This window comes from Pelmatolapia mariae, linkage group LG15 (assembly GCF_036321145.2).
Source record: "Pelmatolapia mariae isolate MD_Pm_ZW linkage group LG15, Pm_UMD_F_2, whole genome shotgun sequence".
Taxonomy (NCBI): Eukaryota; Metazoa; Chordata; class Actinopteri; order Cichliformes; family Cichlidae; genus Pelmatolapia; species Pelmatolapia mariae.
In genome coordinates, this window is record NC_086240.1 from 15,173,673 (window position 1) to 15,184,719 (window position 11,047).

At 38.3% G+C, this 11,047-nt stretch overlaps 1 protein-coding gene across 1 annotated transcript; it reads left to right on the forward strand.

The window, feature by feature from the left end:
* Positions 1–3,767: 3,767 nt before the first annotated feature.
* Positions 3,768–7,593, forward strand: LOC134643601 (melanocortin-2 receptor accessory protein 2A-like). Its single transcript, XM_063496061.1, has 4 exons — positions 3,768–3,857; positions 4,126–4,249; positions 4,758–4,857; positions 7,025–7,593. The coding sequence occupies exons 2-4, from the start codon at positions 4,132–4,134 to the stop codon at positions 7,512–7,514; spliced, it is 708 nt and encodes a 235-aa protein (XP_063352131.1). The 5' UTR covers positions 3,768–3,857; positions 4,126–4,131; the 3' UTR covers positions 7,515–7,593.
* The last annotated feature ends 3,454 nt before the right edge of the window (positions 7,594–11,047 follow it).

Below are 11,047 nucleotides of genomic sequence, written 5' to 3' on the forward strand. Positions count from 1 at the left end.
TAAACCATACAGCACTCCTACCTACAGCATCTTCCGTCATGAGTCACATACCTAGTGACCGGTCATTTTCATGTCTCAGAGGACTGCAGGCGTTTTAGGGGAGATCAAGTGTAACGCTCAAAGCAAGACCTTTTACCTTTAAACACTATCTTTAACTACAGGTTAATTGTAGTCATTAATTAATAGCTCATCATTAAATCAATCAATATACAAATCTGACCTCAGGATACCAATCTGATTGGTCTCTGAATACCAGCCGTTATTATATTAATAGGTTATAGTTTTGGTAAAAATCCATCCACATCAGTAAAACTGTCACTGCAATTATAGCGAGGACTGCTATAATTGCTCCGGCTTTCTCCCACAGTCCAAAGACCTACATTTAGTGGGGTTAGGTTAACTGGTGATTCTAAATTGCCCTTATGTTGAATGTGAAGGTGAATTGTTGTCTGTCTCTCTGTGTTATTAATCCTGGCAACCTATAATGGTGTACCCTGCATCTCACTCTAATGGCAGCTGGTATAGGCTCCATACACTCCTCAGTCAGTCAGTTAGTCAAACATACAGACAGACAGACAGACAGAAAGACAGACAGACAGACAGACAGTGATACAATGAGTGTTCACACTATCAAACTAACTGACAACTGACGATTACACTGCAAGCAACCACTGGACACACTTCCTTTGATCAAAGCCCTTCAAATGTTCCATGTGAAAACACCACAGCATAATATATTCCACTGTTGCTGAAGGAGAACAAAGCAAGCTTTGAGAAACTGTCTGAAATATGCATTATTGATCCACAGATGAATACGAGACGAAAAGAAAGAAACGGTGGACATTAAGCTTTGATGTGTCTTTTTCACTGAACACGGCTTTTAAAAACCTTGGTAGTGATTTATGTTATGGTTTAAGGTTCATCACAAATGACGACCCAATTGCAAACACAATAGAGGCAGACAAGCAGCTAGCAAAAACAGAGGTGAGTTTTAATAGAAAGCTGTTTAAAACTCTCGAGTTACCGTGAAAACATTAAACTCTGCAGTTATGAAGAGTAAAGTCTAAAAAAATAACACAGTAGCGAGGAACTCGGGCAGCCAAACAGGCAGATGAAGGACTGAGGAAAGAGGTAAAAAAAATTAGACTGAAACAGACAATCAGAGGGGTGGGAGAAATAATTGAAACAACACAACCAAAAACAGACATCAACATTTTGTTTCTTTTTTTTTTTGTAGTTTTTCAGTTCAGAGCATTTCCCTCATTCAGTATAAAACAAATCTATAAAAATGCAAATTACTCCTTAACACCTCCACCATTTGCCTGCAGCCTCAGGGCCCACCCTTTGTAACTGGAGGCATCAGTCACTCTGTAGGATCTCTTGGTATATGCTGGGGGAAAACAATGGCACATCAACACTCGTGAAGTGTGTCTTTGTTAATCAGGACACTAAAACCCAGTGTACAGTCTGTAAATGAGCAAACTATGCACTCAGTTTTGAACCAAACAAAACTGAATGTTTCTTCTTTACTTACCTGTTTTGCACTCAGCACGTGTTTATATGTCCCTATTACATTAAATCATTAGTAAATGAATTAAACTCTGGTCCTCTCCCATGTGTGTCTTGTCTTATCTGCTCTGCTCCCTTAAGTTTCCCCTCACTGTCTCTCATGGCAGATGGCTGCCCCTCCCTGAGCCTGGTTCTGCAAGATGTTTCTTCCCATTAAAAGGGATTTTTTTTTCCCTGCCCACTGTCACCAAGTACATGCTCATAGTGGGTCCTCTGATTGGAGTTTCTCTCTAATATTATAGGGTCTTAACCCTACAATATAAAGTGGTTTGAGGTGACTGTTGTTGTTATTTAGTGCTATATAAATAGAACTGAATTTAACTTTGAATTGAATTAAAAGTGCTGGGGGGGGGGGTTTGTTTTATTTTTTTACTTAAGTGATATTATTTGACTATATTTTCAAGCTGCCAATTTTAATAAACTTTGTTCCCAACAGCCAGTTCTGGCTATTGGTGAGTTTTCCCCCTATTTTGATGGGTTTGTCCCCTTAAGAAACCTGGCTGACTTAAGCCATGGCTGCCAGCCTGAAATGAGAAAGTACTTCAAACCCTGGGCCTGCACTGGCATAAAATTTTCAACACAGTAAAGCAGACTGAGAACACTAATGGCACCAAGATTTTAATATATATGCATTTGTGATCATTCTGGTGATTGTAATTTTCATAATGTGAACAATTCATTTTGGTGGACCACGAGGGCACGAAAGCTTACATAAACTGGCTGAAGTGCATCTGCTTAAGAGGTACTTCATAAATTAAAGTAATGTGGGACTAATGAAGAAGGTTGTCTGATTTATTTAAAGATGAAAAGAAGGATTTACATGAGGTTGCATTTCGGGGTTTTAATAAACATTTTTTAACTCACTAAGTAACATCCTAACATTTTGAAATTGTCTTTGGTACAATCAGGTTCTGAACCATTAATCACTGTGGCTCTGTTCACAGTCTTTCAGCAGTTCAACAACCCTTCATTAAACTAAAATGGATGCAAGTCGGAGTGTGTATCCCATCAGTAAACCCGGTGGGTGGGAGATTAATAAACTTGGCCAACATTTTTCATAAAACTTATCTTGGACTTTATCAATAATGGGTCAAAACAGATGAGAGCCATTTCGGAGTACTAAGACATGATGTTGAAGTTCAGGAAAGATACTGGCTGATCAATATCCTATGGTGCATATATATATATATATATATATATATATATATATATATATATATATATATATATATACATATACATATATATATACATATATATATAGATATAGATATATATATATAGATATATATATAGATATATATATAGATAGATAGATAGATAGATAGATAGATAGATAGATAGATGCAGCATATTTTACCTCTTCTGCCTGTTTTAAACTTTGAAATTGGCATCACAGTTTGAATTGGACTATCACCAATGAATGCCTTTAATGATTTTCTTTCGAGAAAAATAATTAAATTCAATTCTTGAATAACTTTTAAAATACTGTACTGCAATGTGGGCATGCCAAAGTACATAATTGTGAAGCATATTGAAAATTGGCACTTTGTAATTACTGAGCGAAAAGACAAGAACAAATCAGGGAACTGAATAAAATTAATATGTAGCCAGCATAATTAAATTCTACATTGTAATAATAGCTTATTTTAGTTCCTCGTGTTTGTGAGCCCACACACTGACCCCTAATGAATCATTCCAGATGAGCATTAACATGTAATTACCTGTGGCTTTTGTCTCATTAGACAAATTTTGTCCTATTCCAAAATGTTATGATGGATCATTACAGTATTACCAGGCTATTTAGCTGCGTTGGGCTTACATTGTAAATCTACTTCGTGCTTTATTCAATTCATTGCGCCGTAAATTATTATTCTCCTCCAAAACATCAATTATACTTTATATAATGACTCTGGTTTGTCACGTTTAGGCTAAGGGAAAAGTGCACCAGTTTTGAAGTATCTATCTAAATACACAACTTTGGTTGAAAATAAATACATAAATTAATTCATTCAAGCGGTGAATCCTATTGGATCGATGTACACAGAAGAATTTCAGTCGGCAGTTTTGTACGTGTCTTCAGTACATTTAGTCTACCTACTGCAAATGCCTTGGCATGGGTTCGAGGACACGAGCATCTTGCAGTTTAATCTCTTTATCTCCGGGAGTAAGTGAGCCACCAGTACAGAGGCTGTTGGGTAAGGGTGATGCGCACTGAGAAGCCCCCCAAAAGGCTGTTGCTTCGCTTACAGGACTCACACGAGGATGGATAGAGTTTTTGCGTAACGGTAACGCGGTGGATTTTTCTACTCTTTACCAAATTTTGGTCGCTTTGTAATTACGTTATTAACGGAAATAACGTTCAAGGAGTTGTTCGGGGAATTCCCCAAATGTCCAGCCTTTGAATTTATTTTCAACAACAGTAGAAAGGTCTAACATTCCTGGAGATTGCCTGTTTGCAAACGTTTTGGATACTATAGCGTCTCACTCATATGGCGTTCTGACTGGATTGATTTGATTTGTCTTCTGCTGTTAAATCACGAAAAAAAAAATTAGGTTGAAATGTCCGACTTCCACAACCGGAGCCAAACCAGCGCACGTCGCAGTGACTATGTGTGGCAGTATGAATATTATGACGACGAAGAGCCCGTGTCGTTCGAGGGACTCAAAGCGCACAGATGTAAGCCAAACACATTACTAAGACGTTTCCCATTGTTTCTGATCTCCTTCTAAATTGTGCCGTGTTTATGTCTATGGCTGTGTTATGTGTAGCCTATGTGTATGCCTTCCAGCGCACTTTTAATTAAATGATTCATCACCCTTTGGTCCCCCTTACTCCTTGCATTATCTTCAGCTAAAGCAATCTTTATTGCTTTAGCTGAACGCTGTCTGTTACTCAGCAACATTGTGTAGCAGATTTAGTTCGTGCAGCACCTGTAGTGCCGTTTTATACTCCAGTGGAAGCCTAATAGTCAAGCCAATTAATGGGACCAAATTGTAATGCCAAACATTACTTTAATCAAATGTAAGACGAACGAAATTTCACTCTTTACAACATAATTAAGAATTCTGTCCTCAGAGTGAGGCTTCCAGTTGAGAATAAAAGTCACACACAGAAAATGAGAAGAGCAGAGATGAATGTAGTCTTTAATTGTACTAATAAGATTCTTCCTTCTCTGACCTTTCAGACTCCATCGTCATCGGCTTTTGGGTTGGACTCGCTGTGTTCGTGATTTTCATGTTCTTTGTTCTCACTCTGCTCACAAAGACAGGAGCGCCACATCAAGAGTGGGTATAATAGCAGGCTGGAGCCCATGTTTCTTTCCACTTTCACATTTCCCCCTACAAGGACATTTTAAGCACTGTGGAGAGCTCAAGGAAATAAGCACTTAGCACTTCTCATCTAGGTGGCTGTCTAAGAGTGAACTGATGAGTTTCAGGGATGCTATTCTGACAGTAGACTGTGCAAAAGTCTTGAGCCACCCCCGCATTATTTCGTATTTTGCTACAAAAACTGGAAATAGTGTAAACATTTTTGAAACATGTGCAAAACAAATACAGTTTGTAATGCAGAAACAGAGTTTGGACATTTCTAATGAGCTTGAAAGTCAATTTTTGGTATGCCCATCTTAATTCTTCACCACAGCCTGAACTCTCTTAAGCAAGCTTTTTTGGTATTTTTTTAAGCAGTCTGCAGGAATAGCTCTCTGGGCTCCTTGAAGGGCATCCCAAAGCCTTTCTTTAGATGTTGGCCTTTTGCTCCATTCTTTCTCAAGATGATCCTACACTGTTTTAATAACATTGAAGTCTGGCAGTCCATAAGACTTGTTGCCAAGTATTTTCAGTCCATCTCATGTGTAATTTGGCATACTTCAGCATTTCCTCCTTGTTTCCCAATGGAAGGGTGGCTTCTTGACAGCCACCCTTCCACAGACATAATTTCTAATGAGGCTTCAGTGAATAGTAAATGGATCAACTGAAGGGCTAGATGTATCACTCTGTGTCAGTTCTTTAAGCCAGATTTCTGCTGTAAATTATTTTTTAGGCTTCCCACTTCTTCTTTTGTCTTCCATTTGTCCAGTTTCTTTTTCATGTTTTATGGTCACACTGCAAACCTTGCCAAGACATACCTAGTTTTCAGCTAACAGCTCATTGGGATTTACCTTATTGGTGAAAAAATCCGCATCTTTGGCATTTTTGAAAATATAACCAATGGGAAAAAATTATGTGTGACAGGCTGCTAATAACAAAGTGCCCAAAGCTACAGTTTAAAATAGGTTCTTTGCTAAACTGTCTGTAACATGTCGACATAACACTGACACATTTCTTGATTTAGGTCCTTCTAATGCTTGAATGAATCATAGATCAGTGTTAAGTGGCTGAACAAAAAAACAGAAATCCTCTTTAAATCATCAGGTACAAGGACTGGCCTGAAAATGATTGGAAAAACAGCTAATATCCAAAGAAATTAAAAAGTGCTCTTGAGCTATAGCGCTCCAGGCTTTCTGAATCAAAGACCTTCAGAAAGCCCAGAGAGCTATAGCTCAAGAGCACTTTAGAAAAATTACAAGAAGGTCTGTCTCCTTCAAAGCAAAATATAAAGAAATGAGAGATGGCTGGGCATTTTGAACAGTACTGTATGTTGTAAGACATTGTAATATAATTAAATCATGCTCAATACATATATAGATGAGTGACAAATAAAAAAAAGCCCAACATAAATTAACTTAAAGCGATTGGCCACCATCAATTCATCGCTCATTGACAATGATTCCTCTAGTTTTGAGAATGCTGCTGCAGGGATGGCCCACAACGGATCATCCATCAGTGATGGTGGTGGTTTTGTTATACACCTTGGTCCAAAATCTCCAAAACGTTTTTAACTACTTTACAATGTGATGACTGCACAAACCGTAGCACATCACTTTCATACTCATCCGTGACCTCTTGTGTCGTTTGGATGGGAACAGTTAGCCTTAAGAAAAATACAGAATGAATACAAACCATTATGTGAATGAGTCTAGGGTTCATGTTTTGCCTGTAATTTTTCAACTGCCTCTTTACTGACTTTGTATTGCGCTTTTTACAAAAGATATTTGAACTGGCGTTGAGCTTCGTATTGTCAAAGGCACATTTTCCATTTCAAAATAATAACCAGAACTGGAAATTGGTGAGAAGTCACTTATATAATGTCAGACTGAATAAAGCTCTGTGGTTAAACCAAGGTGGAGTAAGTAGTTACCCCTGCTTGGTTCTTTTTTCAGCTTGGGTGATTTTAAGAATCCATTTCCAGACACAGAAGCAAAAAAGCAAGGGAGAACAAAAAAATCCTCCTTTATTTTTTCTATTGAACTAAGGTTACATTCAGGACAAAAATGACAATAAATGCCCCTCATATTTTTAAAGCTTTCTCCTGCTGTAATCTCACTCCGGATCTTTCTTTGTTTCTTAACAGTAACCCAGACTCGGCTGAAAAGCGTCATCGACCGGGAAGCTGTCTGGTAGACATTGATGGTCACCAGGATGAAAATGACAAAGCCTTCTCACGTCCGTTGCTAGCAGGATCCCGTTCATATTTTAATTTCTACATCAATGAGGAAGACAAGGGTCACGGGAAGCAAAAAGTAGAAGAAAAGAGAGCTGGAAAGCACACCGGGGCCCGAGCCGAGCAGGGAACCTTCAACCGGAACAGAGGTGTCAGCTCCTCTGGGATGGACGAGATGGAAGAAGACATTGAGGAGGCTGGGGTCCACCAACAGCTTACTGGACTAATAGAACAGAGCAAGACAGACAGAGAGTGCACCTTTCTTTCTCACTTCAACATCCCCAACTTTGTCAACTTGGATCACAGTTCAACTCTTGGAGAGGATGATCTGCTATATGAGCCCTCAGTCATACTAGAGCGTCAGTCTAAATCTCACGATGCTCACTTTGACATCCACTAAGGCTCATCCTGCAGATAAGCATGGTTATAGTGGTATCGTAACACCATTTGCTTTTTCAGAGGGTCATTTATGAACTGACAATGGGAAACATACTCATCACTAAGCTTCTGTGTATGAAGTTTTGTTTTTTTGTTTTTTTTTTTACAGCCAACAACCAAGAGGGCACAAAACCTAGCTGACAGCTCAATATTCAGTGCAACTCAAAGTTATAAGATGATAACTCTTCCTGAAGTTGAAATTGCCTTGGAAGAGATACCTGTTATTTTGAGTATAGGCTCTGGAAATGGACGCAGCTGTGCTGTACCTGGATGAGATTTTTCATTTTCACACAGGAACAGAAAAAACTGAAAGAGTGCCAGGTTCACAAGGGAGATTTTTTTTGTAGTTCTGTAGAATTCATTATGTTGTTATTGCTGTCTCGTTTTCCTTGTAGAATTTTGAACGCTGGGCATTATCTTTTAAAAACGAAATAAATGCCAGCTTGTCTACCAACAAATTTAAAAACTGTGAATTAATCACTTTTTGTCTTAAGATTAAGTGTTTAGAAAAGTTGAAGTGTAATTGTGTGTAGCAAACGGTGTAATTAGTAGTACAAAATCAAATATATCAGAATAGGGACTCGCAGGAGAAAATACACAGCGCTTTTGTAGTCGGAAAATCTATTAAACTTACTGAAGGTGAATGTTAACTGTTCTAATAAAACTTAAATGTTTTTGAAATTAACTCGTGTTTGGAGTGGTGCAGTATTTTTCTAAATGTGGTGTTTGGACTAACTCTTGCCTTCATTTCTTTTAGTGACTCAAATGTCTACGAGTACAAGAGATATGCATGCTTTCACCTGCAGCGACAAAGCAAAAGAGGATTATATATGGCTCTGCAGTTCATCGCATTAACATTTACGTAACGAATACAGAGGATAACTACAGAGCAGCTGGCAGAAACCAGAATTGCCCTAAAAAGTAAAGTTTGATCCGGATCACAGCTGTGAAAAGAAAATCTATACCGTCATTAACCTTGTGTAAATTCTGTGTTTGGGGACATTTTAACAGAAGAGCTCATGCATAAAAGCATAAACGCTGCACCCCTCCTTGTCTTTATTCATGTAGAAATATCTCCCCCAGCTAAATCGAATTAAAATTGTTTTGAGCAATATCAGGTGATAATTATGCAAAGGAACATTGCTAGTTATCATTATTACTTAACGGGGATTGCATGAGTTACATACATTTGTCTGATGGAAGGATGTGCTGGGAATGCAAGAGAGTTCATCAGCATTAATGCGACACTGACTCCACTGAAGCAGCCTCTTAGGTTTTGACAAACAGCCCATTAATTCTTACCAGTGAAAATTAATGTAAAAATAAAGACCTCTGACCTCGACTGACATTTCTCATATTTCTTGAAAGGCAGGCGGTCGAGACCAGGCTCACAAAATGTGGTTTGTTTGCCTGGAGCTGGTTGCAAGTAAGGCTTGTAACATTTATCCAAAATTCTTTTTTTCTGGGCTAAGATTACCAGAGGGAACACTCTATTATTTATTTAATTTAAGTGCATTATCACTCTATTTCATAAGAAATTATTAATTATTTTTCCAAATAATAAAACATCGGGGTAGCTTTTATGGGCAGTGAATAGTGCTAGTAAGTTAGAAACGTCACATGGCATCAAACAAGCTTTGACAGATTTCTTTTCATATTCCTCTTTTTTTAAAATTACTAAGTGTAAAATATCACATGTACCAAAAATATTCCTGCATTTTTTCCCCTTTCATTGCACTGACAGCAGTGCATGCCAGGTTTGTTAAGCATTAAAATCAGTAAGCCAAAGTGCTGTTCAGTACATATTAAGAACTCTTTTAGGGAGTTTGCAGCTCAATCAGGAGGCAGTAAACTCTATAATTAGGAGCAGCTGAGGTCAGACAGTCAAGAACTGTGTAGGTAGAAAGCATGTTCATATTGGTTATGTAATGCAAACTTCAAACTAAGTTAACCTTAACAGGACCTTTTCCTTGCTTTTCCTTAATTTATTTCATCCCTATACAATGGTGGACATTCTTATTCAGCAGAGTTGCACGTATTCTCTGTGAACCAGAAGCTCAGGCTTCACACTGGTTTTGCAACACCCTTTTTTATTTGTAGTGGCTTTTGGAGTGCAAGGGACAGCAAATCAGAAGAAACTTGGCTCCAAGGACGTGGGAACGAGGGGGTTAATATTTCAGAGAGTGAAGAATGAACTCAATATATGCTTTATAAAAACACTATATTGTATTGTGAAAACATCTGTGGCACTTCAGAAATTATATATTCATTGTTTTCATCTCAGTAAACATTTTTGAATGGCAAGACTTCAAGCTTAAAATCACATAGATATCATTGCTGATACGAGAAAATGGCTTGGCAGTAACAGACAGAGCAGTAGTGAATCAGCGTGTTTTTTATCTTATAACTGAGGGGGTGTTCAGTCAGCTGAGCATCCACTAGGCACTCTCAAAGACAAGAAGGCCAGCAAACTATCTGCCTGCAAAATAAATCATATAGAAAAGCAATATGCTCATTTTAATCTAACTAATTGCATATATACTTAAAGAGTATGCATGTGAAACCCCGCCAGCTCGCAATAATTTCTTATGATCTGCTACAACCTTATTCTCCCCCAAATTATCAAACTTATGTGACTTTAGAATAATGTGTGCAGGATCCACAAGCCTCAGCAGTTAGCCTAGGGCGTGTATGCAAACTGTATAGACTGTATATCTTTCCTGCAGTCTCTGGGGCTCACCCTGCACGGGTGCAGCTCGCATCAACAACCAGTGGATGGAGCAATGGAGTTACATCAAGTCTGAAATCTGTTATTTTTCCTAAGTACCCCCAAGGCGGTCTCTGTAGGCATGCTGGTTGAAAGTTGGCGGTTTGCAATGTCTGCTTAGCAATGAGTAGCAACGGAGGAATGGCAGGGAGGGACAGGCACGGCTGAAGAAAAGCAAACATTGCTGCATTTTATTGACACAGAAATTTCTCTGGATTTGGTGGGTGTTGAAAAGAAGTGCCAGTCAAATGCTAATTATACATTTGCAAGCACAAAAACAAGATGTGCGACATATCTTATGTTACAATGAGCCAATGAGTAAGGGCAAAGTTTTACAGTCTCTCTTTCACTCTCCGCAATGCAAGGAATGGTTGAGCAGCATTTAGAAAATTCTGGTTAAACCCGATAATTACTATTCCTAAGAAAACCCACTGATTGTATTTCTTTAGCCTACTGTGTGCTTTTAAATAAGCCTCTTATTGTTTGCCAAATATACATTAGAGGTGAGGTGTTCGTATATGTGTCATTTTGATCCCTGAAGTCACTCTTAACAGTTATTCTACATTTAGAGGCCACAAAAAGAAACCAACAAATTGAGACATGAGACATGGGAATGAGTGTAAGAACTGAGTCTTCCATGGTTACATTGAATCTAATACTGTCTTTTTTCTAAACGAAGACTGTCAGCTTGGCTCCAGAAGCCTGACAATTCAAATTCTTTTCCAAAG